This window comes from Filicampus tigris, chromosome 1 (genome assembly GCF_054856515.1).
Source record: "Filicampus tigris isolate MCC_2025a chromosome 1, RoL_Ftig_1.0, whole genome shotgun sequence".
Lineage (NCBI taxonomy): Eukaryota > Metazoa > Chordata > Actinopteri > Syngnathiformes > Syngnathidae > Filicampus > Filicampus tigris.
The window spans coordinates 5174395-5199423 of NC_141217.1; the positions used below are offsets into that span (position 1 = coordinate 5174395).

The following is a 25029-nucleotide window of genomic DNA, read 5'->3' on the forward strand; positions in this document are numbered from 1 at the left end:
ATCGCTCAATTATGTCACATTATAATTGCAGTACTGTGCTTTGCTGTTCAGCATAATTTCTTTTCAAAATAATGACACCCACTTCTGTTTGAATTTACTACCTCAATCATTGTTATTATCGCTGCTTTGAAATACTCATTGCCACCTAAAAATACACATCTTTTGATTGGAGTTTCATGATTGGGGTTGTGGCTTTCAATTCCAGTGGACAAGAATCATCAATTTCCCCACACAGTGATGATACAACACATATACAAAACATACAATTCATTATCAAACTATTAGGAGAGCTGGTAGACAAAGGTAGGGGTGCAGGAAGCCACGTCTATGTGACGTAACGACAAATACTTTGTTACTGTACTTAAGTACTGTATATATTTTTAAGTATTAATCCCCGCATTTGAAAGCACATCTTTGTACTTTGAACTCCTTTGTCAAAATAGCCTTTTTACTTTTCTCACCCTCGATGGATGATGACACAATGCGAAAGAGACATAACTCCATAAAGGTAGACTCAGTTTGACATCTTGATTGATTGTTTGATTGAGATCTTGGGGCCTTAAAAGGCAGAATGACAATGAAGCAACAAGAGCCTTGGGCCTCCGCAGAGTCTGTAGTAATGGGAAACTAAGTCGCATCATCCTGACAGCGTGGCACAACAGAAGCCAAATGACAAATGGATTTGGCTAAATGGGGTCAAAAAATGGACTAAAGGTGATAATGAACAACATTAGATGGGTTCCTCTGCAGATCACCATGAGGGCCAGTTGTGGATGGTAAAAAGGTTCCAAAGTAATGGTAAAAGGCGCATTTAGCACTACAGTTAACAGCTGCATGCAAGAAGGTAACTCTCACCCCTTATTTGTACATCCCACACTCTAAAACAAGTTTAGTTCAAAATAACCAAATTTTAGGTAAAAAATGTACCGATCCACTACTTAGGTAAATTTTACTCAATTTCCCAAATATGGGTAGTTGGGTTGTTTTGCACAAAACAATGTAAAAATGTGGGTCAAATTGACCCAATTAGTGGATCGGTCCATTTTTGACCCAAAATTGTGTTATTTTTAACCCAATTGTTTTTAGAGTGGAAAATAAAGTTGAGGCTGTTCACAGTAGCACATTTAAAACTCGCAAAAGCATGGACTATGTGGTTTTAATTTCTCACGCTGTTCATGTCCTGACAATTGAAAGAGAGAAACAAGGCTATGGTGACAGATGGAAAGCTTCTTGTGTTCGTGTCATCTTGCTTTGGTTGTGATAGCCCATCCAGGGAGCTGTATGTGCCAGAGGGAGTGCAGGGAAGCGGCCATGGAGACACGCCAGACTCACCATGGCCTTGTTTCCCAAACAATGGGGAATTACATACTTTGTTTATGCTTTGGTGAACAAATCTTGTCAGAGCAGAGGATTTATATACTATGACCAACAATAGAAAGAAAAACAAAACAAAAAAAACTCCTGCGCCCTGGCATGTAAAGGGGGAATTCCATGTTGGGGTGAAAAAAGTCAGTTGCAAGTGTTCTATACCCATTTGTTGTCGGTGTAAGAGCTCTTATGGAGCATTCTGGACTATTGCTACTCACATCAACTGTCACATTCACTCTTCAGAGCTCTCCGGAAGTGTTGCTATTGAGCAAGGGTCTGGGCAGGCAGAGCCTCCCTCTCTTCTCCCCTGCATGTGAAGAGTTGTTAAAAATTTGATAAAAAAATAAAAATAATGATTTCATTAAATTATTTTCCATTTTAGTTATCCGGTCCATGCTTTACATTGATTTTCTTTTTCAATCTGTTGGGAAGGCGATAGGGCTAATTCGTTTAAGGGGCTAACTGTAAACAAGATGGTGTGCCGGTCAGAGCACAGGCAGGAAGAGACAGGACTCCAAGGTGCGATTTAATATCCTTTACTGGACTGATGTCTTGCAAGCAAACATACATTGATGCACAAAATAATATTAATTAAGATTGATTGATGGAGCGATTAAAGGATTGCTTAAGGGATGCTTGGTAGATTGATTCAGTCTGAAAAATAAACACGGGAAAATAGGAAATAGCAACCAACATTCAATATTACAAGGAAATAATGTTCATACTATATCAATCGAGATATATTGTCCAAATGCTGGCGTTCCAAAATATATTAAATGAAAGTAACCCCCCCAAAAGACTCTGGAGTGAATTAAGGGCTTTGATTGTGATTAGATTTACGACAAATTGTCCCGCTCCCTTTTGGAGCTCGGCTTGTTATTTTTTCGGTCTCAGCGGTCTACGTCACAGGAGGGAGGCAGGTGTGGTAATATTGCTCGCTTTGTCAGTTCTGTTGTCTAAAACGGCGATCGATCACCACCAAAATGCAAATGCACATTACTACTCTTGTCCACTTCACCTCCCATGTCTACGCAGTAATGAGCCCCAATCGTCACAACATTGAAATACACTGCAACGTAAGAATAAGGACCCAACCATGCCCTTATAGTCACATATTAATGACCGCGATCGGGGGGGCGGGGGTCCCAATGCTACATAGCATTGTATTGTTGTACAATACAATACAATACAATACAATTGTATTTGTTAACAGCTAGAGCTGTAACAAAGCACTTTACAAACAACAAAATAGCCACACGCACATTCTCTCTCGTGATCGGTCCATTATGTCACATGTTGCGATGACGTACAGTTTCCCCTGGCTCGGCCTGGCAATTTGTTGCCACGGAGGAAAGGATCCACCACGCAGCAAACTAGTTTGGCAGCGGTGTGGGTGTTATGTCATGTATGTGTGTGCGACTCACGCACGCACCACCTTCGCCGCCACCAGTCTAGTCATCTAGGTCCCTTTGTTGTAGCAGGCACGATTGTTGTCGCTGTCTTTTTGAAGCGACGCCACCTGACTTGGAATGCAACTGTAACACATTTTCAAAACAACACTTGTGGGTTGTGTCCGCGAGTATAAAGTCCCACATCGGAGAGGGGGGTGCTTTTGCTTAGAAGACCAAGCCTCGCAAAACAAACACAAACGGTTTTTACATCGCAATTAAGTGGCCAACACTCCCCTGCGTGGAGACCGTGTGTAGTGACAGCGTACGTTCCCGCCAGGGCTCGCAATGGAAGTACACGCTGTTGGTAACTACTAGTGGCGCGTTTGAAGCGTGTTTGAAGCATGTTTGAAGCGTGTCCGTAGTGGGTTTGAATAGCCGAGCCTTTGAAGAGCCTTTACTACACAATCCGTGATTTAATCAACAGATACTAACTGTGCATGGTGATGTTCAACTGTCTGTCTGATATACTGTATTTAATGAATGTGTGTGACATATTTAATCACTATTAGGCCAGAAAAGTGACTCAAAACGCATGCTGGAGCACAGAAAGCACTGAGCAACTGCCAACAGAAGGTCGTGCTGCACTCCATTGGTGCAATACATTGAAGAAACCCATAGACATACGCAGAGCTGGGCACATGACCTTTTTTTGCCCATCCGACCGCAACCCTCCACCCTTGACCTGGGTATCCTTCCGGCCGCGACCCCCCGGCCATATTCATAAACATTGTCGGCCCCGGCCCCGTTCCGCCCAAAAAAAAAAAACCTGCATGATGCCCCCGTGGTAGAGATGCTAACGGAAGAGGTTTATTTAAAGACAATTAGCTGGCTAACTTACTATTCAAACCCGCTGTGGACACGCTTCAAACGCACCACTTACTCATGTACTTATCCAGCTGCGTGTATTTACTTCCATTGCGAGCCCTGGGGTTGGTTTCGTTGTATTGTATAATTATTTTCGACACTTCCCCTCCTTCACACTTCCCGGCCTTCAAAATAAAAGCATGCCAGCAAACCACTACACAGCAGTTTTGCTACGGCGCATTTCCGGAAGTAGGAAAGTGCATGATGTGCCATACTTGAGTGCTGCGCGGAGATTGAATATACTCCCGGACACAAGTTGTTCTGAAAGAAGCCTAAAAAGAAGCCTTTCACTCAGTAGGCTTAGATGAAATTTGGCCGCCTCGCGAGCACGTCACACGCATGAGGGCCGATTGGTGGGCCAGACTAAAATCAACTTCCGGCCATGCTTAGACCAGCCATTTTTTTTTAATTTGTCTCCCCACACCCCTCCGCCCCAAAAATGGGCAACCGGAGGGTCCGACCGGTCCGGCCCAGGGACGGACTGCCCAGCTCTGGACATACGTAACCACTAGCCACAAACCTCGGCTGGATGAGGACGTGCAGACTTAGCCGCCATTTTGAACCAAGAGTCCCGGGCGGGCGCTTCTATTCACTTTTATTGAGGTAACTGTTTGGCTCCAATAAATTAATCATACAGTAACTCTAACTAGAGGTGGGCGATATATATCGTTATCGATATCATCATCAATCTTGCTTTCACAATGTGTAATTTTACATTATGGAGAAAAGCGAGTCAGTCGACGGCCGCAAAGTATGAGGAAATGTTGAAAATCAGTGTGCATTGACGGCAGAGGAGGAGAAAGTGCTAATCATTCGCCGAATCAGCGGGCAGGACCCGGTCATGTGACTATGTCTGCACTGCAGCGGAGCTGTTTCCCCCTCATTTCATGGAGGAGTGTCGATCGGGGATTCAGAGCGAGGCGCGAGTCCACGTCGTCCGTAGTCTGTAAATGGTTTGGAGTTGACAAGATCGGTGGGAATAACATTGTTAGATGTGCCAAAACGGTCACCGTGAAGAGCAATTCTGTTGCACCACGAGCCATATGGATTACGATGAAAACTTGCTGCGCAAGCACGCTAAATAAAAGCTTAAACACACACACCCGAAAACAGTCTCCAAGTTGAACCAACAAATATAAATGCACACACGCACACACGCACTCAGTACTTTAGCGAGCAAGTCAAACGTGACATCCTGGATGATCGGTTAACATTCAGTTTACACGCTTGTAGTCCACATCATTCATAACTAGCCTGTACTCCCAAGACATGTTGCATGAACTACGGCGGTTTAATAGTGTGACGCCAGCATACACCCAAACATGAATAAAGTCACAAGTCTTCTTAGCAAAGTAATGAATGAGTGGGGAAAATGCACTTTTCTGTAAATTGCAGTTTTGTTATTCAACTTTATTCTGAATATGGTGGCCATGTATGAGTATGGGTGTTGTCATGACGACGTCTTTTTTATCTCTCGCTGGGTGACACTTTGTCACAAGTCACATATCAAATACATTTTTTTTCTCATTCTGATTGCTCTAGTCGTTGGCAGTGGTACACCAGAATTTACTGCAGCTCAAAATGTCGGATCATTATGGAATAACAGCAGAGACATTTAAATGACATAAATATTTCCAAAAATCAATGTAAGTCTATACATTTTTTTTTTATTGTGAAATATTGTCGTAGAATATCATTATGTTTTGCAGAAGCTGTATTTAGCAATTTAAAAGAGATGTTGTTCACAAACGCTGTCTATTCACAATTGGTCTGTGAATCAAGTGCAGATTTAAAATATTTTTTGTAGAATATTGTCAAATTATCGCTATCGAGTTTTTTGACAAAATATCGATATATATATATATTTTTTGCCCATAACACCCACCCCTAAACTCAAAAAAATTTTTTTTCAGTTTTGACACGGATTGGTTTGTTAATAATATCAGACACATCGTTATGATCAGACACCTAGGTAATTTTCAATACTGGGCATTCCGTCCCGGGGGCGAAACGGTCCGCCCCTCCGTCCCAGACGGACACCCATTTTTGGGAAGAAGGACAGGGGGTTGACAAGCTTTAAAAAAGGGACGGACTAAACTAGGGCCTAGGTAGATTAGTCCGTCCCACTAATCGGCCCTCATGCGTGTGACGTGGTTGCGAGGCGGCCAAAAGTTCAATCTCAACTTAAACCAAAAATAGCCTCCGAACGCTTCAAACGCGCCACTAGTTACCCAACTGCGCATAGTTACTTGAATTGGGAATGCCCCGGCGGGAACGCTGTGCACTGCATACGTTCGGTCCGCAAAAAAACCTTAAAAAACACATGTTAAGTCTGCAAGAGGAGGAGAAGAAGAAAAGGAAGGAGAAGAAGAAGGAGACGAAGGAGGAGGAGAAGGCATTTCATAGAGGCTTTCGAACTTTCAGATTACCCAGAATGCATTGCCCCTGCGAACATTTTAGATGGCTTGCTCCGCTACGCTTCATTTGTTACAATTCAGCGAAGCAGGAAGGACGTTTGCCATGCGTACTACGTGTGTTGTTGTTGGCTGTACAAATCGAGGGGGGAAAGGCTGAAAAGGATTCTACAAGACTCCCGAAAATGATCATCAATCAGGGATTTCACGTCCAGAAAAAAAGTGGAAGATAAAGACGGCAGTAGCTGGCTGAATAAACAAAGCCAACCTTCCAAATACGGACAATGTTCGAATTTGCTCTGATCACCTTGTCACAGGTGAAATATTCTCTTCTGAAATACGATCACTCTTTGTTCTCTTCTTCAACGTTAGTATTTTTATATCATTAGACTACCCTGCTAAAAAAAAAAAAAAAAAAATGTTTAATTTAGTGTGTTTGTGTTGGCCTTGCTACTTGCCCTGCTCGTAGCTGTTTGAGACCAGCACGAAAACCAAACAACAACAACCTGTGTTGTTTTTAAGCTGGGTTGGCCGATTTCAAAATGATCTAACCAGAAAAGTGATTTAGTGTCGGGCACGTATCGGGTATCGCGTATCGCATGTACTTGTGTTCGTAGTCAGCCTGCTCCGAGAGTCCCTGTGAAGGAACCATATTTGCTCTCACAGCCTTCCGGTCGCCATGGTGGAAATTGTAAACACTCACGCCACAAATGCATTGCCTCCATACTTTTATAATTCGGGAAGTCCTTCAATTCACAGAATGGGCGTGGGTGGAAAATTAGGTCGTGGACAAGATCAATGTACATCACGACGGGTTGTGCTTACGGGTCAGTAACCCAGTTTATATGGGTCCAAATGAAATGCAACTCGGACCCTTGGCTGGGCGTCTCCGCCCATTCGTTCAGAGACTGACCTCTCTCACATCCGCTGCATTGACATATAAACAATGACCGCTTTTAAATAAAGCAGTTATACATTACAACTCTCGACTCTCTCACTTCATCTCCTTACACTCATACAACATGTGGTGTCAAGCGGTTCGTCAAACCGTTAACCCAGAAGTGGGTGCCCATAAGGTAAGTGGATTTGAACAGTAAGTTAGGAAGCTAATGAGCTTTAAATAAACCTCTTCCATTAGCATCTCTCCCATGGCGTCATGCACACAATAAGGACGGAGGGACAAGGCTGGAAGGGTACCCAGGTCGCAGACGGAGGATGGAGGACGGAAGACGGACCAGCAAAAAAGGGTAAACTGCCCAGCTCTGGTAATTTTATAATCGGTGCTTTAAGTTTGGAAAAGAGAAATCAGCAACAAACAAAAAAACAGCAACAACAGTGGACATGACCTCATATTGTTTTCATTTTCTTGTCACATTGTTAACAGTGTGGAATTGATTTTAGCATAAGTAAAAGCTTTGAAAAAAGCTCTGTTTTAACACACAGTTTCAAAGTGGGGTTTAAAAGGTGAATTTTGCTTCCAGACAATGTGACCATTTTTAACAGCGGCTATAAAATGGAGTCAAACAGGGGAGCAACCCATTGAGCTACATAGACAGCGGCAGTTCCTAATCAGTCTGGCTTTCAAAGGAGCATTTCAGGTTTCAAAGGCACTCTCCAAGCGATCAAGATTACTGACAACTGTCCCAAAATTCAATTGAAAATTTCAGCTGTCAGGATCTGTAACCTCTGATTTTAAAGCAGTCAGTTGTTCAAAGGAGGGTTTTATTCCTATGAAGGATCTTGATGTCTCAGAGTGGGTATAAAATTGAGTAAAAATTCAAATTTAAGAACATGTGACATCGGGTTTTAAAAGTCAGAGTTTCAATGTGAGGTTTAAAAGGTGATTTTAGCTTACAGGGAGTGTGCCCATTTAAGAGTAGCTTTAAAATCGAGTAAAAAAACTCCATTATTAAGATTGCTCCAGCACAGGAATTGAACCCTCAACCTCAATGTTAAAAGTCAGGGTCAGAACGCACTCAGCCACAGGTAGCACCTCATCTCTCACGCTTTCAAAGGAGCCATCAAAAATCATGACTGCTGTCCCAAAATTAAGTTTAAAAATTCAGTTGTCAGAATGCGTGACATCTGGTTTTAACCCTTTTTTTGCAACAACTATTGAACGACAAATCTGGGTGATATTTGACAAACAACTCTGCTGGCTACAAGTAGATGACTTTAATTTGGAAATTGGCCATTCCTAGCCAAAATAGCAGGTGATATGGCGGGGTGACATCGTCAAATGTTAAGCATAAATACTCAAACAGCCTTCTGGGCGTTCTAGTGTGTTAAAGCAGTTGTCCAATGAAGTGTTTGGCTCCCATGCAGGGTCCTGATTTTTAAGAATGGTTGTAAAATTGATAAAAATTTAAGTGTAAGAACTAGTGGTGTTAGTTAAATGCGTGATTAACAGCGTTAACGCAATCAACTTTTGACGCCATCATTTTCTTTTAATCACATGATTAAGGTATTCACAGCAACCAGCGGCTGCATTGATTAACATTGCTGGTCACCATGATCTATATATAAAAAAAATCTTATAGAGTAGAGGAGGCGTTACATCTGCTTCAAAATATTGACAAGTCTGAGGATGAATTCCTGGGCTGACACACAGTGAGTTCCCCTGCCCCGGTGATAGTCGTGACATAGGTTGTTGGTAGTGTAACCCTTAAAAGTTGCTCTGCCTTATCTTCCAAGGCCGTGGTATGGTTGGTTACAATATAGGTTTGAGTTTATGTATTTCCTCTGGCGTCTTCCTTGATAAACAACCGCCACGGCAGGACAGTGTTTGTCGCAATGTCACGTGAACAGCCTCGCTCTAATTCACCTCTCTCCCGCTCAGGAAATACGTCGTAATTCAAAAAGAAACAAACAACTATTATTCAAATTCAGTTGTTTTTTTTTGCTTGTATTGTTTTTTTTCTAAAAAAACAACAACAACAAAAAAAACTTTCGTTTTTAAAATATTTTTTTATCTCAAATTTGCATATTTAGGCTTAGGATTTGCATCAGTTATTTTCAGATTTCAATATTTTCTATTGGTCTTAGCTGTCCCTTCCAAATAGCAAGAATCCACTGTTATTTTCTCTCTCTCAAATGGTCATTCCTAAAACAATAAAAATACACCTTGACATTTTTTTTCAAGAAAAAAAAGCAAAAAACGTTTAACTAAGAAAGAAATTCGATGTTATTTTTCTGAATCCAAGTCCATTTTCTTTGCTAAAACTGAGCTGTGAAAAGTCGTCGCCATGGCGACTGATTGAAAGCCGGCCCAGCACTGATTGTGGCCCCCAGGTGTCAGCCGTTTGTCTTCCTCTGCGATTGGTCGTCCAAGCTCGTCGGCCTGCTTAAAGCACGTGTGCGAGTGCTGTCACATGTTCTGCTTGCGCTTCTTTGACGCGTCATGATGGTTGCTCACCTGTTTGCGGTTCTGCTGTGGTGCGCTTTGGCTCTTCCTGGCTTGGCCATGGTGAAATCTTCGCCTCCCTCGCTCACATGCGGCGAGGACAGCGTCAAGGCGGCGGCCGGCATGGCTGTCCAGCACATCAACCACAAGCACAAGCACGGCTTCAAGTTCAGGCTGCAGGAGGTGCAGAGCAGCAAATATCAGCAGGTTAGCGCTTAGCTTAGCACCACAACGCATTGTTTGCCTTCTTCGACGGAGGCTGTTGTCACGCGTCCACTTTGTCCCTCTCGTGTCTCCTTGCAGTTTTCTGGAGGTTGCCACATTGACGTCAACGTGATGCTGGTGCAGACCAAATGTCACTTCACCAACCCCAAACCTGTGGACCAATGCGAGCTGTGGCAACACAATGAGCGGGTCAATATGGATTCTTCAATCGTGCAACTGGACTGCTGTTTCTGTTGCTGACATGTTCTGTTTTTGTGTTTAGGGTGCAATGGCCACCTGCAGTGTTGAATTTTGGGTCATGTGGGGTGTGGCCAAAATCACCAGATATGAATGCACCACCAGACCAGGTTTTGAGATGTCAAACTGAAATGAACCTATTGATTGAAATTGTACATTTTATGTTCCGCCTGGAACTCCAAACCACGCTTTCACTCTTCTGCTTTTTCTTTTTTGTTTGTGTAACCAACTTGGCACAATCCTGCTTGCGGTCGCATAGTGAACATGTGCTCTTTTTCTGTGACCAGACCACACCCAAGACGAGATGATGACCCTTTGCCCTTCCTGCCCGAAGTTGTTGTCCCTCAACGACCCGACGGGCGTCAGTGCTGTGCATGCGTCGGTGCTCAAGTTCAATCAGGAGAGCAAACACCACAATTACTTCACCCTGTTGGAAGTGGCTCAGCTGACCGAGGAGGTGATGACGTTTCTCCGCCCCACCCCACCTTCTGCTTTAGGTGCCAGACTTTCTTTTAAACCTGCCTTTGTCCTTGCTGTCGCAGTACATGGCAACTATCGGCACAATCACCTGGCTCAAGTTCGCCCTGGTGGAGACGACGTGTCCCCGAGAGGCCACGCATACTTTGGTGGCCTGCACTCCTCGCTGCCCCGACAGAGCTGTGAGTTGCAACTTGCTGATTGGCTGGTTTGGGACAAGATTGATTTGCTGCTTGACGAGAATATTGTTGATACAAGGGGTGCTTAACATTTGCCTTGTTTCTTAAATCTGGCTGACGTTTTACTGTTAAGAACTTTTTGGGTTTTTTTTAACCACAGTGGGTCCTCTGTTAAATGCTCCAAAGCAGTTACTGACCTTTTTCTTTCTTTGAAGAATCACATCTATTGCCAAACCGCCTATTACAACTCGCACGGTCAAGTGGGGGAACTTGAGTGTGAAATGTACCCACCAAAGGTAAGTCCACAGGAAAGGCACATCAACTTGTACACAGAGCGCCTCATTGTTCCTCTTGGTTCTCCACAGAATTCCGAGTCCCTCCCAGATGGTGAGCCGGAGCCCGTTTGCAGCCCGCCGTTCCACCAAAGTGCGGAAGCTTGCATGTGCAAGGGGCAGCTGCAAAATTCTGAGCCGTCCCTCCACCACATTTGTCCTTTCCCGCTTGAGTAATGTCATCACGCGTCAACTGTAATAAAAAGAAGTTACTTACTGCTTATGTCTTTGATCATGCGATGAGAACTTTTTTTGGTTGGCGTTCATGCGGAAGCATAAATTCAATTGAGACCATACTGCCATTGGGATTTTTTTTTTTTTTTTTTTTTTTTTTTTTTTTTTTTTCTTTGCAGCAATTTTAAGTCAAATCATTCAAGGGGTGGGATGAACAAGTGATTATTCAGTCAGTCTCTAAAATTGACAGCTGTCTTTTGATCATGCAGTGTTGAATTTTGGCTCATGTCGGGGTGTGGTCAACATCAACTTGCCACCACGAAAACATCTTGACCAGAAACAGTTTGCATTGTAAATGGAAAAGGAGCGTATCAAATTGCATTTAATTGCCCTGTGCTTCTACTTAGTTAGCTTTCATGCTAAAAACTGGGTTACATTTACATTCAGAGGCGGAGCCCTGTTTGTGCACAGGCCCACCCAGGTTGACAGACTGCCCCCCCCAGTGAGATTCGTGAAAAAGTATTTACCGTTATTTTTAAATTACATTTGCTTTTTATTTTGAATGGAATAATTGTATCAAGGAAGATCTGAACTTCATATTCAATTTCTCATTTTATTAATCTGTTCATTTGTGTCAGGTGTGTTGGAGGAGGGAGCCATTTAAAACAGGCATGACGACAGCCTTTGTGAACCGTACTTGGGCACCCCTCGCATACGTATTTAGCTCTCCTTGAAGGAACGCAGTCATTGGGAGAATTTTGTTTTTCGGAGGGGGGGGTCAATGTTTCTTTGCTTTTAAAGTACATGACTTTAATGTAGTAAAACAAAATTAAGTTTTTTTCCTAATCTTTTTAAGCAGAATAAAAATAAATATATACTCACAAAACATTATTGTAGCATGTTAGAAAAATAATAAATACAAAATAATATATGCAATCCCCAAATAATATAAAAAATTAAAATAACAATTGGCAACAAAACCATGTATTAGCCTAAATCATGTGTTACAGTAGTGCGTGCCAGACAGTCGAAATCAATAAAATAATGAGATGTGGTGCTTGTTGACATAATTGCCCCATGGAAAATAAGAGTTCCAGGTTGCCATTTACAACAGCGTTTCCTTTCCTTCGTATTTTATAATCGCGCAACACGCACGTAGTTGAAACAAGGCATTCTGATAAATATTGTATTTGTGGAATAAGAGTTAATCCACCCGTTTTTAGCCATCTCCGGGGGCGGCCATTTTGTCACTTCAGTTAACTGAAAATGACATCACAACTGCTCAGGGCTCAGGTAATGACCAATCACGGCTGATCTGTTTTCTGAAGCTGAGCCATGATTTATAATGGATACCTTCTTGAAAGATAAAACGAACACACATTGAGTAAGTAGTTGTTTTGTAAATTGCTAATTGGGCTTATGGACTCGAGACCTACAAAACATTCCAGCACAGGGAGTGTGCCCATTTAAAGTTTTAAAGGCGCTCTCCAAGTCATCAAGATTTCTGACAGCTGTCCCAAAATTCAGTTGAAAAATTCAGGTGTCAGGATCTGTAACATCTTGGTTTTAAAGCAGTCAGTTGTTCAAAGGAGGATTTGGCTCCCATGAATGGTCCTAATTTCTCAGAGTGGTTATAAAATTGAGTAAAAATTCAAATGTAAGAACATGTGACACCGGGTTTTAAAAAAGTCAGTGTTTCAATGTGGGGTTGAAAAATTGAATTTAGCTTGCATGGAGCGTGCCCATTTTAAGAATGGCTTTAAAATTGAGTAAAAAACTCCATTACTGAGATTGTCCCAGCACAGGGATTGAACCCTCCAGCTCAATGTTAAAAGTCCACGTAATGTAACGCATATCTTGCTTTTGTGTTATGTGGTGGGTAAATTATGTGCTGGATGAGGGCAGGCCAATGAATGAAATACTGTAATAAAGGATCAGCAAACCTGCCTTGCGCGGGAAAACCTCTTAACCCTTGGACTCAAAAGGGAAATGGATTCAATGGTTGGGAATATTTTTTATTTGAAAATGTTCAGTCAGCCTCGTTCCTCACTTGCACAAACTCTGATGTTCATGAAGAGTCTTGTTCGTCAGACTTAACCCAATCTCTGTTGACTATCGTTCTTGGACAGTCTCATTCCTCAGACTTGCACAAACTCTTTTAAAACTATTGTTCGTGGTCAGTTTTATTTGTCTGACCTTTTTTTTACCCTTTCTTTTTTGTGTTTGTACCAGGACTGTTGCCCAGCACATTTTTCCACGACCATGAGCGGAGTAGCATGGATATCAAAGTAAAAACTATTTTTTTGAAAAAAATTCCAATAATGGTGTATGTCATTATTTGAGTTGTTGCAATGTCATTAAGTTTTTATTTTTACACTTGCAGTTTAGACTCACATATCTTCCTGGACAACATCTCGGCAGCAATGACTGTGGAATCTTCATGATAATGGTGAGTGAAAGTTTGCCTCTAAGGCACAAGTGTCAAAGACCAGTCCTCGAGGGCCGGTATCCTTCATCTTTTAGATTTCACCCTCCTACAACACACCTGATTGAAATGACCAGCACATCAGCAAGCTATGCAAGAGCAATTTGTTTTGGTGCACGAGTCCTTCTCTCACAATAGAGGCCTTTTTCTTTTCATTCACCTTTCTGACGTGTATGCATAGACAGAAAATAAAGTTTTTATGTGTTTACAGTGGCGGCACGGTGGTTGACTGGTTAGCACGTCCGCCTCACAGTTCAGAGGTCGTGGGTTCGATCCCGGCTCCGGCCTCCCTGTGTGGAGTTTGCATGTTCTCCCCGTGCCTGCGTGGGTTTTCTCCGGGCACTCCGGTTTCCTCCCACATTTCCAAAAACATGCATGGTAAGTTGATTGGATACTCTAAATTGCCCCTAGGTGTGATTGTGAGTGCGGATGTTTGTCTCCGTGTGCCCTGCGATTGGCTGGCAACCTGTTCAGGGTGTCCCCCGCCTACTGCCCAAAGACAGCTGGGATAGGCTCCAGCACGCCCCGCGACCCTTGTGAGGAGAAGCGGTACAGATAATGGATGGATGGATGGATGAATGTGTTTACAGTATTCCTGGCAGAGGTGGGTAGAGTAGCCAAAATTTGTACTCAAGTAAAAGTACTGTTACTTCAGAATAATATGACTCAAATAGGAGTAAAAAGTAGTCATCCAAATAATTACTTGAGTAAAAGTAAAAAAGTACTTGGTGAAACATCTACTCAAGTACTGAGTAACTGCAGCAACGTCTCATTTATTTTTTTTAAAACAACCATTCAATCAGACGAAATTCCAAAATAATCATCTTCAGGCAAATTAAAGTCCATCCAATCAATAAAATGAATTATATTTAATTAAATAATAGCTTACAATAATCTTAAGGTCAATTCAAGTACTTTAATAAACAATAAAATAATAATACTATAAATAAAAGAAATAAATTAAGCACGAGTAGCACAAAATTTCAGCCCCTGTACTTTTTTTTTAACAGGCTCTGCACAGGCTGAACAACAATGTAGCTCATGAACTCGTATAAACTGTGTGTGTGTGTGTGTGTGGGGGGGGGGGGGGTCGGCGTGTTTCAGTCTGTGTGTATGTGACAAAATGACAAAACATGCAAAAACAAACATTTCTGCGTGGCATTTTCGACCCGTACCATCCGACAACAACTCTTTCCCGCAGCTGAAGTTGAATATGATCATGTTACGAGACTGCAGGGCTATACGGCCATATGGCTACGTTTGATTGGTGAAACACAGTCACACGGTAGAGCCTGGCGCAGGTCTCTGACAGAGAGAAAGAGAGAAAGAGAGAGAGAGAGAAAGAGAGAAAGAGAGAAAGAGAGAGAGAGAGAGAGAGAGAGAGAGAGAGACGCATAGGTACGCAGAGGGGATTTAAGTAACAGATTCGAATGTAGCGGCCTAAGAGTGCAGTTTCTTCTTCACAAATCTACTCAAGTAAAAGTAAAAGGTATAGTGATTTAAAACTACTCCTAGAGTACAAAATTTCCCAAAACTTACTCAAGTAAATGTATAGGAGTAAATGTAACTCGTTATTACCCACCTCTGACTCCTGGTATACCGTCATGGAGCTTCCATTTGATTTTACAGGTGTAGGTATGATGATACTAGCCATGTCCATCATTATAACCTGTTTTATTTTCCTTCTTGCATTATGTCATCCCTTACCTTGGTTGATTCGTTTTTGGTTTGCTACAGCTTTTATATGTGCAATCTCAGTTATTTGATGTTAACTTGTGGGCCTTGTATTGAATTTTACACACTTGTTTTTTCTGCATGACATGCCATACTTGTGGAGTTGGTGGTGCAAAATATTGATTGACTATGGTACATCAGTTTTGTAATTGTTTTATTTTTTATCTTTGCAATTATGGTCGCAGATTTGCCCATTTCACGAATGAAGGTAGACTGATGGCTATAGCAGCTCTGTGGACCCCATTTTCCGGGCTTTTGATGAGATTGCCATGGTAAGGAAGATGGATAAAAATTTACAGACCGTAAGTAGGGGTGGGTGATCTGGCAACAATGTCATATCACAATTTTTTAAAAATAAAATCATGGTCACGATTTTATCACGACTCTTTTTTTACATCGTTTTTTAAGACTAATTTGCACATTTCTGACCATTTTCCTCATGTTAAACATAAAAAACATATTTAAAATCTATATAAAATTCAAAGACAAAATGACATTTCAAGCCAGCAAAGCTTTCTGAACAGGTTTTAATTTGAATAGTGACAATTTTCATCAAAATGTACAGTGAATGTATACATAACGTAAACATAAAAACACAGCTCGTAACGCAGGTCTAGTATTTTGAAGAGTCTTTTGAACCCCTCGTTTTCCACCGTTTTAATGGGAATCATGTCTTCAGCAAGGTAATAACAGGGTTCTTATACCATTTGAAAAGTCAAATTTAATGATTTTTAAGACGTTAAAAATATAATTTAAGACCAAAACGTGTCGCAACAATCTCTGTTGAAGAAAAAAAAATTCACTGTAAACAAAGGGCTTTTTTTTCAAATAAGGAGACTAACATGAAAAAAGAACACTTTCCAACATTTAATGTAAAGCAGTTTCCATTGATAATAAGTCCTCACAACAGCCTTTCTCAAGCCAAAAGGTTGAAAAAACATCCATTCATTGATCGATTATCCAAACCACTTAACCCCACAAGGGTCGCGGGCGTGCTGGAGCCTATCCCAGCTGATTTCGGACAGTGGGATGTGTGTGTGTGGGGGGGGGGGGGGGGGGGGAAACACACCCTGAACTGGTTGCCAGCCAATCGCAGGTCACATAGAGACAAACAAACATACGCATTCACAATCGGACCTAGGGGCAATTTAGTGTCCAATCAGCCTACCATGCATGTTTTTGGAATGTGGGAGGAAATCCATGCAGGTAGAGCATGCAAACTCCACACAGGAAGGCTGGGGCCGGATTCAAACCCACAATCTGCACTGTGAGGAGGACGTGCTAACCGGTCGATCACCATGCTTGAAAAAATATGCACATATAATAAAAATATTTGAAAAACAAAAATGTTAACGAGAAAGTCAACAGATGTCTATTACTTTTGAACATCCCTATTTACAGCTCATTAGCCCTTACGTGAATGTAAACTGTTGCTATGGCAACAAACGACAGACGACGACAATAGTTATTTACGATAACACCTATTTATTGATTTTGCCCCGCTGCCCCATCAACAAGGATAATGGAATGCAATTTAAAATAATAACGTTACTTACACTGAAATGTCCCAACGTGTCGCCAACAAGCGCCGGGATTAGCCAGAACACGCTAGCTGTTGCCACAGACCGCTGGTGTTTTTCTCCTCTCATGTGCGACTCGACGGCTTTGACACCCATTGTCCCAAACAAAAAAGTCTTTTTGCAGACTTTGCACCAGGCAGTGTAGATATTTTCACCAGGGGCCAACCACCACTTAAATAAACAATCTTCCATCCATTTAGCTTGGAGCTGGTTGCTGCCTCTGGCTACCATGTGTCTGATCTCTGTTTGCTTTGGCTGTCGGCGCTGACGTCCGAACCGAACTGACTTTCCGCTGAAGGTTCCCACTATCCAAACAAGCAGGGAGGCGGGGAGTGTGTCACGTACGGTGCACTGTGCGTGCTGTGCTGCGAAGGCTTGGTCGGGTATACGAGTCAGCGGTTCTGCGCCGCCACAGAGCTAAACTGTATAGAATGTGCCATGTAGAGGCGATCAAACGATCTTCCCGCTTTATGAGATCGCGAACACGCTTAACGATCTAATATCGTCATATCGCCCACCCCTAACCCTAAGTAAGTTGGGCAGATTGTCATCGATGTCTATATATGTTCAAACCATATAATAAATCATTTTCCTTTGAATTTACTCACCCTTCAGTGACCAGGTTCAAGTCTTCGCCGGAGGGAGAAGTCAGTTCCATCTGTCAGGCATGCAACATTACTTTTTTTTCAAAATGTTGGAGGTGAAGCATTATCAGCTGACGACACACACTCACTGCTATGAAACAAACAGAAATTATATGAGAGCTACAAAAATGCTGATCAAGAACAGTTCATTGTTCTACCCTTGCTAGAAGAGGATAATATTGATGATCTTGCTGATGATGACGGCCAGCTAGTTTATAATTAATCCTGTATGTTCACAGCTACCGGAGTAGATTTTACATAATCTTCATCCATGTTGTCCTACAAGATGGTGATGTGCTATCCTCAACCTGGCCTTATCCCGCACTTGATTCTGGGTAATTTTAAAAGAGGACTCATTCCATAAGGAAGCACACTTTGACTGGCTAGACCAGTGGTGGGCAACCTGTGTGTGCATACATATGCATACATACATATGCATATCACTGTTGTTTTTTTTTGGGTGATAAGGTGTCGTGAATTGGGGTGCATATTCGCTCAAATTCTGGAAGATGTACAGAATCTCCTACGACTTCACCACGTGTATGCAGTGTAATCAAAAATACAAAGAGTACAAAGGCTTCAGGGGACGAGGAAAGCGTGGAGAACTCATGGGCTTTATATCTAACTACAATCCTCGCGGATGCTGCAGCGATGATTGCTTCATCCTATCTGGATCTCAATAAATGTGCTTTTGATGATTTTTTTTAGTAGATATCTGAAGTGACAAAAACATGTACAGTACATTCAATAAAAGCTACATGTCACGGTTCTGTTGGAACCGGAAAAGGGTGTCTCCCACAAACGTAGACAAAGAGAAGTTGTTCAATCAAAAATGTATGAACTGAAAAAATTGACTACCGTTAAAAGTACAACTAAAGCCGCAGGCAAAACGCCAGAAAACTCTTGCAAATAAGGCAAGGAAACGACTAACACAAATTTACCTGCCAACAAGGGATCAGGAAAACTCCAATTGAGAAACAAACAAAGCACACCGTACGAAATAACCAAACTCTCTACTCAGGGGGTGGGGGGAAATACACAACCAATAGAACCATCAGATCAAAGTTATCTTAGTCGAGAAAATCAACACTTGGAGCGAGGAGAGCAAGCAAGGTGGAATAATCTGACGACGAGCCTTCGACGCCGCTGTTCATTTAAAGTCCTTGATTGAGATGCAGAACAGGTTCGCCGCTGAAGGACACGCCCACAACTCAGCTGACTGACTGAAACACAGAGCAGAACCATGACAGTACAGCCCCCTCAATGGACGCTCTCTGGCGGACCACCTGGTTTCGAATGCCAGCGGGCGTGGAAATCACGGACGAGTGACGGGTCGAGGATCGAGGGGTGGGGGACCCACTGGCGCTCCTCTGGCCCGTAGCACTCGCAGTCGACCAGACACTGGAAGACCTGACCCCTGCAACGAGAATCCAGAATCTCCTTGACCGTGTACACTGGATCACCATCGACAAGCAGGAGGGGCGCCAAAGGACAGGAACCCATCGGCTTGATCAGTGAGACATGGAAAACAGGATGGATCTTCAGGGTAGGCGGCAGGCACAGCCTAACGGTCACCGGGTTTACCACCGACTCAAACTCCAAACACCAGATGACTCGTGGCCCCAACTTGCGTGAAGCACCCGCCAGATGGATTTCCCGGGTGGACAGCCAGACCTTCTCTCCAGGTGAGTAGACTGGCGCCGTGCGTCGCCGTCGGTCAGCAATCCAGTGATTGTGGGAAGCTGTGCGAGTGAGTGCCGCCTTGGACTCCTTCCATACCCGTTGTAGGTGGAGATGGATAGATGGGAGGTCAACCTGTCCTTCCTGTGAGGGGAACAGAGGTGGCTCATCCCCATAAGCCGACATGAAGGGTGACCGACCTGTGGCAGATGAGACGAGGGTGTTGTGGGCATACTGCACCCATGGTAGGTGGACAAGCTTGTCATTGTGGTCAAATTTTGTAAACCAAATCAATACATAAGGGTCTTGGTTGATATATGGTTTTGCACTGAAGACATGTTCTTATCCCGCATGGTGTTTTGATTTGGCATTTGGCTGAGGTATTATCTTTAAATCATGGTTGAAGCTACGCAGAGTTATTTGATTGCTCCAAGTGAAGACATTTCTGGCTCTTAACTTCACTCTGAAGAAGTACTTGGACTTCTGATCTGCCATATTGAGCAAAACAAGAAGTCTGTGAAGGAAGCAGCGGATGATGTGTGAATGTAATAGTTTTGATGTTAAAACTTTTATACTTATACTTTTAAACTAAATTTTAATACAAATTTCAACCGTTATACCACAGTTACCTCTAGACAAAAAACATACCTTGGGTGTCTTCAAGGCAAAATTCAAGGTCATTGAGGCAGGGGTAAATTTTGTCTGATTCAGACAAAACTTCACCAGAAGAGTTTTTTCAACTATTCCAAGCAATTTAGAGGGTTGGAGCTTAGAATTTCCAACTTTCCATTTTAAGGAACACCCTATTGGGCAGTGCCTCAAAATGTGGCGCCGAAGGACACGCCCACAACTCAGCTAAACGACTGAAACACAGAGCAGAACCATGACACTACATAGGTATAAAAAAAAATCTTGGTTGAGGAACTTTGTAAAAATGACAATGAAATAAAATACCCCAAAAAAACAGCCTAGTTTTGTGAACTAAATGAGAATGAAATATCTCTTGCAATCAGTTTTGTATATAAAAACAATTTACACAATTAATGGTGACCACAGTTCAGGAACAGTTTGGAAAATTATATAACTATAGAACGTTTTGGGGAATGAATGAGACTTAACTGCCAAGGAACCATGTGAAAATAACCGTGGAAGACCTTCTTGGTTTAAAGGTATGGTTGGGCCGGGATGGCCATGTTTTCACTAACAAGTTAATTTTATAGATTTTTTGATCAGGAAAAATGAAAAGAGTTGTCATTTTCTATTTTATCAATACATTTGGGAGAAATTAGGAAATAAGTGACTCCATGAATAACGCCTCTTGTTAATGAGGAGAATGGCCGCACCGCCTACCGGTCAATCCTTGTTCGGTCGGAGTCACTGGAGGGACCGATTACAAACTCTCCATTGGAAATCATTGTACTTTCATTGCTTATAACGTCCAAAAACGGTGATCAATTGGCATCAAAATTTATGCGGACATCCTTACTAATGACCACTTCAACATATCTAAAGGATTAACCTCTCCGTGGCTGATTTATATGACGATGAGGAAATGTGGAAGTGCGCAGAGCTACATAGATTCATGCTGGGATGAGCACACTGCTTCTTTGCTTAAAAAAATAAATAAATAAATAAAAAACACTGCTTCTTTGCTGAGAACGGTTAGGACAAGCGAGGCATTTAACACCAGTTAAAGATCCATGCTTGCCTGATTGCTTGCCCACTACCAGTCGCCGTCTGCCTCCCGAGAGATGACACGAGTTTAGCGTCGCTAAATATCCGAAATATAACCAGTCGGGGTTCATGTGCGCATTCATGCTCTTGTCCGCTTCAGCCTGTGTAAGGGGAGAAGCGATCGCCATGGTATTTTTGATTTTGTGGAGGTGATCATGATGAGATCACGTTTTTTGTCAATAAATCCAAACTATTGTGCAGAACACTTTTATACTTTCACAGGTTGAAGTGGACAAGAGTAGTACTGTGCATTTGCATTTTGGTGGCGATCGGTCGCCGTTTTAGACAACAGAAATGACAAAGCGAGCAATATTACCATGCTTGCCTCCCTCCCGTGACGTAGACTGCTGAGACCGAAAAAATAACAAGCCCAGCCCCAAAAAGGTGTGGGGAAATTTGTCGTAAATCCAATCACAAAAAAAACCCTTAAATCACTACAGAGTCTTTTGAAGGGGGCATTTTAGTACTGATGTCATTATTACATGCAAACTTATTATTTAAGTGCCAACGTTAAGCTCATTCAAGTGTCTCTTTAAGAAAACATGCAGGATTCAGTACACATGCAGCATTTCCCATTTACCATTTGTCCTTTGAGACTTCCTGTAGCAGGCAGGGGGTTGTCTCATTACTAGGAAGGTGGGGTGTAACACGATCCAGCAGGTGGCCGTTTCGTTGCCGGGGGCCTCGCATAGTACCAATTCAAAAAGGAACTAAAAACTATTTTAACAAATTCAGGTTTTTTCCTTTTTTTTTCTTTTTTTTTCCCAAAAAAACATAATTTTTTTAAAATTGCTCTCGAATTTGCAAGTTTAGGGTTAGGATTTGCATCAATTATTTTCAGATTTCACGATTTTCTATTGGTCTTGGCCGCTATCCCCTCCAAATAGCAAAAATCCACTGTACTTTTTTTTCTCCCACAAATGATCATTCCTAAAAAAATAAAAGTACCTTGAAATTTTTTTCTGAAAATAGAAAAATAAATGTTTAACTCCAAAAGAAAGACGTTTTTTTTTTTCTGAATCCAAGTCCATTTTCTTTGCTAAAGCTGAGCTGTGAACAGTCGTCACCATGGCGACTGATTGAAAGCCGGCCCAGCACTGATTGTGGCCCCCAGATGTTAGCCCTTTGTCTTCCTCTGTGATTGGTCGTCCAAGCTCGTCAGCCTGCTTAAAGCACGTGTGCGAATGCTGTGACATGTTCTGCTTGCGCTTCATTGACGCCTCATGATGGTTGCTCACCTGTTTGTGGTTCTGCTGTGGTGCGCTTTGGCTTGTCCTGGCTTGGCCATGGTGAAATCTTCGCCTCCCTCGCTCACATGCGGCGAGGACAGCGTCAAGGCGGCGGCCGGCATGGCCGTCCAGCACATCAACCACAAGCACAAGCACGGCTTCAAGTTCAGGCTGCAGGAGGTGCAGAGCAGCAAATACCAGCAGGTTAGCGCTTAGCTTAGCACCACAACGCATTGTTTGCCTTCTTCGACGGAGGCTGTCGTCCCGAGTCCACTTTGTCCCTTTCGTGTCTCCTTGCAGTTTTCCGGAGGTTGCCACATTGACGTCAACGTGAAGCTGGTGCAGACCAAATGTCACTTCACCAACCCGAAACCTGTGGACCAATGCGAGCTGTGGCAACACAATGAGCGGGTCAATATGGATTCTAAAATCGTGCAACTGGACTCCTGCCTCTGTTGCTGACATGTTCTGTTTGTGTTTAGGGTGCAATGGCCACCTGCAGTGTTGAATTTTGGGTCATGTGGGGCGTGGCCAAAATCACCAGATATGAATGCACCACCAGACCAGGTTGTCAGATTTCAACCTGAAATGAACCTATTGATTGAAATTCTGTATTTTGTGTTCCGCCTGGAACTCCAAACCATGCTTTTCCCTCTTCTGTTTTTTTTTTTTCTGTGTAACAAACTTTCAGCACAATCATGATTGTGACCGAATAGTGACATGTGCTCTTTCTGTGACCAGACCACACCCAAGATGAGATGATGACCCTTTGCCCTTCCTGCCCCAAGTTGTTGTCCCTCAATGACCCGACGGGCGTCAGTGCCGTGCAGTCATCGGTGCTCAAGTTCAATCAGGAGAGCAAACACCACAATTACTTCACCCTGTTGGAAGTGGCTCAGCTGACTGAGGAGGTGATGACGCCCCCCCCCCCCAGCACCTTCTGCAGTAGTTGCCAGACTTTCTTTTAAACCCGCCTTTGTCCTTGCTGTCGCAGTACATGGCAACTATCGGCACGATCACCTGGCTCAAGTTCGCCCTGGTGGAGACGACGTGTCCCCGAGAGGCCACGTATACTTTTGTGGCCTGCACTCCTCGCTGCCCCGACCGAGCTGTGAGTTGCAACTTGCTGCTTGGCTGTTTTGGGACAAGATTGATTTGCTGCTTGACTAGAATATTGTTGATACAAGGGGTGCTTAAGTTTTGCCTTGAGTTTCTTGAATATGGCTGACATTTTGCTGTTGACCTTTTTTTTGTATTTTAACCACAGTTGGTACTTTGTTCCCAAAGTGATCCGTTTTATTTTTTTTCTTTGAAGCACCACATCTATTGCCAAACAGCCTATTACAACTCGCACGGTCAAGTGGGGGAACTTGAGTGTGAAATGTACCCACCAAAGGTAAGTCCACAGGAAAGGCACACCAACTTGTACACAGAGCGCCTCATTGTTCCTCTTGGTTCTCCACAGAATTCCGAGTCCCTCCCAGATGGTGAGCCGGAGCCCGTTTGCAGCCCGCTGTTCCACCAAAGTGCCGAAGCTTGCATGTGCAAGGGGCGGCTGCAAAATTCTGAGCCGTCCCTCCACCACATTTGTCCCTTCCCGCTTGAGTGATGTCATCACGTGTCAGCTGTAATAAAAAGAGGGAAGTTACTTACTGCTTATGTGTTTGATCACACGATGAGTGTGGCTCCCTGCAGTGTTGAATTTTGACTCGTGTGGGTTGTGGCCAACATCAACTTGTCGCCACGAACGCATATCGGAGACTTCTTGACCAGAAACATGAGTTTGTGTTGGAAAGAAAAGGAGAGTATCAAATTCTTTTCATTGCCCTTCACTTCCACTCTTTGGACGGTTACCTTTTCATGCTAAAAACTTATTTAGATTCAGGGGCGGAGCACTGGGTGATTGAAAGACTGCCCACCCAGTGAGATTCATGAAAAAGTATGTTTTAAGTTGCGTTATTTTATTAATGGCATAATTGTGGTTCTCTAAAATCTGAACTTGATATTCAGTTTGTCATTTTATTTGAATATATGATGTGCTGGGACAGGATGATTTTACTCAGTGAAATATTCAGGCCCACTCGAGTTTTCCAGGGTCACCCGTTATCGACAATCTGGCTCCACCACTGTTTGGATTTTAACGTTTTGCTTTTTTCCCCCCCCCCCCCCTATTTTAGGGGTAAGCCTTTTAAAAGTCACTAGAAAAAAACCTTAGTACTGAGTTTTTTGTCATTTCTTTTTTTTTTTTTTTTTTTTTTTTTTTTTAAATCCTAATCTTCCCCCCAAAATATCTAAGCTATTTCTGAAAACTTATTTTAATACTGTGTACATCAGGGGTGTCATTTCCGGTCCTTGAGCCCCTCTCCAGCCTGTTTTAGATGTCTCCCTCTAGCACACCTGATTCAAATGACCAGATTATCAATAGGAGCCATCTAAAACGGGCATGACAGCAGCCTTTGAAGACCCTAATTGGGCCCCCCTGGTGTACATATTAAGCTATTCTCAAAGAAAATCAGCCATTGGGAGAATTGGGTTCTTTTTTTTGGGGGGAGGGGGGGGTGTCAATGTTTCTTTGCTTTTCTCTTAAGTACATGACAAAATCTTTTTTCCTAATTTTTTTAAGCAGAGTAAGTATATACTGTACTCACGAAACATTATTGCAGCATGTTAGAAAAATAAACAAAATATGCAATCCCCAAATTCTTTAATTTGAGGATTGCATATATTATTTTCAACCCAAACATTTTTTTTCAAGAATATGTTCCAAGCACGCCCACTAGTTGAAAAACGGCATTCTGATTAATAGTGTGTTTCTGCAA

General features: G+C 42.7%; 2 protein-coding genes across 3 annotated transcripts; both read left to right on the forward strand.

The window, feature by feature from the left end:
- Positions 1–9457: 9457 nt before the first annotated feature.
- On the forward strand, positions 9458–11173 carry LOC147152570 (alpha-2-HS-glycoprotein-like). The gene is made up of 7 exons (XM_086048584.1): positions 9458–9707; positions 9804–9914; positions 9988–10072; positions 10250–10419; positions 10505–10621; positions 10834–10914; positions 10984–11173. Exons 1-7 carry the CDS (start codon positions 9498–9500, stop codon positions 11125–11127), a joined length of 918 nt encoding a protein of 305 aa, XP_085904710.1. The 5' UTR covers positions 9458–9497; the 3' UTR covers positions 11128–11173.
- A 10991-nt stretch (positions 11174–22164) lies between these two features.
- On the forward strand, positions 22165–23858 carry LOC147152571 (antihemorrhagic factor cHLP-B-like). Of its 2 annotated transcripts, none has more exons than XM_086048552.1 (7): positions 22165–22414; positions 22511–22621; positions 22693–22780; positions 22952–23121; positions 23205–23321; positions 23526–23606; positions 23676–23858. In XM_086048552.1, the coding sequence occupies exons 1-7, from the start codon at positions 22205–22207 to the stop codon at positions 23817–23819; spliced, it is 921 nt and encodes a 306-aa protein (XP_085904678.1). In that variant the 5' UTR covers positions 22165–22204; the 3' UTR covers positions 23820–23858. The 2 variants fall into 2 exon arrangements, with proteins under 2 accessions (XP_085904678.1, XP_085904683.1); XM_086048557.1 differs by having other exon boundaries at positions 22166–22414; positions 22693–22777.
- Positions 23859–25029: the final 1171 nt, after the last annotated feature.

What these genes read in the sequence shown, in the direction of transcription:
- LOC147152570 (XM_086048584.1), top strand. Translation starts at nt 9,498, where the DNA reads ATGATGGTTGCTCACCTGTTTGCGGTTCTGCTGTGGTGCGCTTTGGCT. An exon ending in AGAGCAGCAAATATCAGCAG is followed by an intron (nt 9,708 to 9,803) that starts GTTAGCGCTTAG and finishes GTCTCCTTGCAG; the next exon opens with TTTTCTGGAGGTTGCCACAT. An exon ending in TGAATGCACCACCAGACCAG is followed by an intron (nt 10,073 to 10,249) that starts GTTTTGAGATGT and finishes TTCTGTGACCAG; the next exon opens with ACCACACCCAAGACGAGATG.
- LOC147152571 (XM_086048552.1), top strand. Translation starts at nt 22,205, where the DNA reads ATGATGGTTGCTCACCTGTTTGTGGTTCTGCTGTGGTGCGCTTTGGCT. An exon ending in TGTGGCAACACAATGAGCGG is followed by an intron (nt 22,622 to 22,692) that starts GTCAATATGGAT and finishes GTTTGTGTTTAG; the next exon opens with GGTGCAATGGCCACCTGCAG. An exon ending in TGGCTCAGCTGACTGAGGAG is followed by an intron (nt 23,122 to 23,204) that starts GTGATGACGCCC and finishes TTGCTGTCGCAG; the next exon opens with TACATGGCAACTATCGGCAC.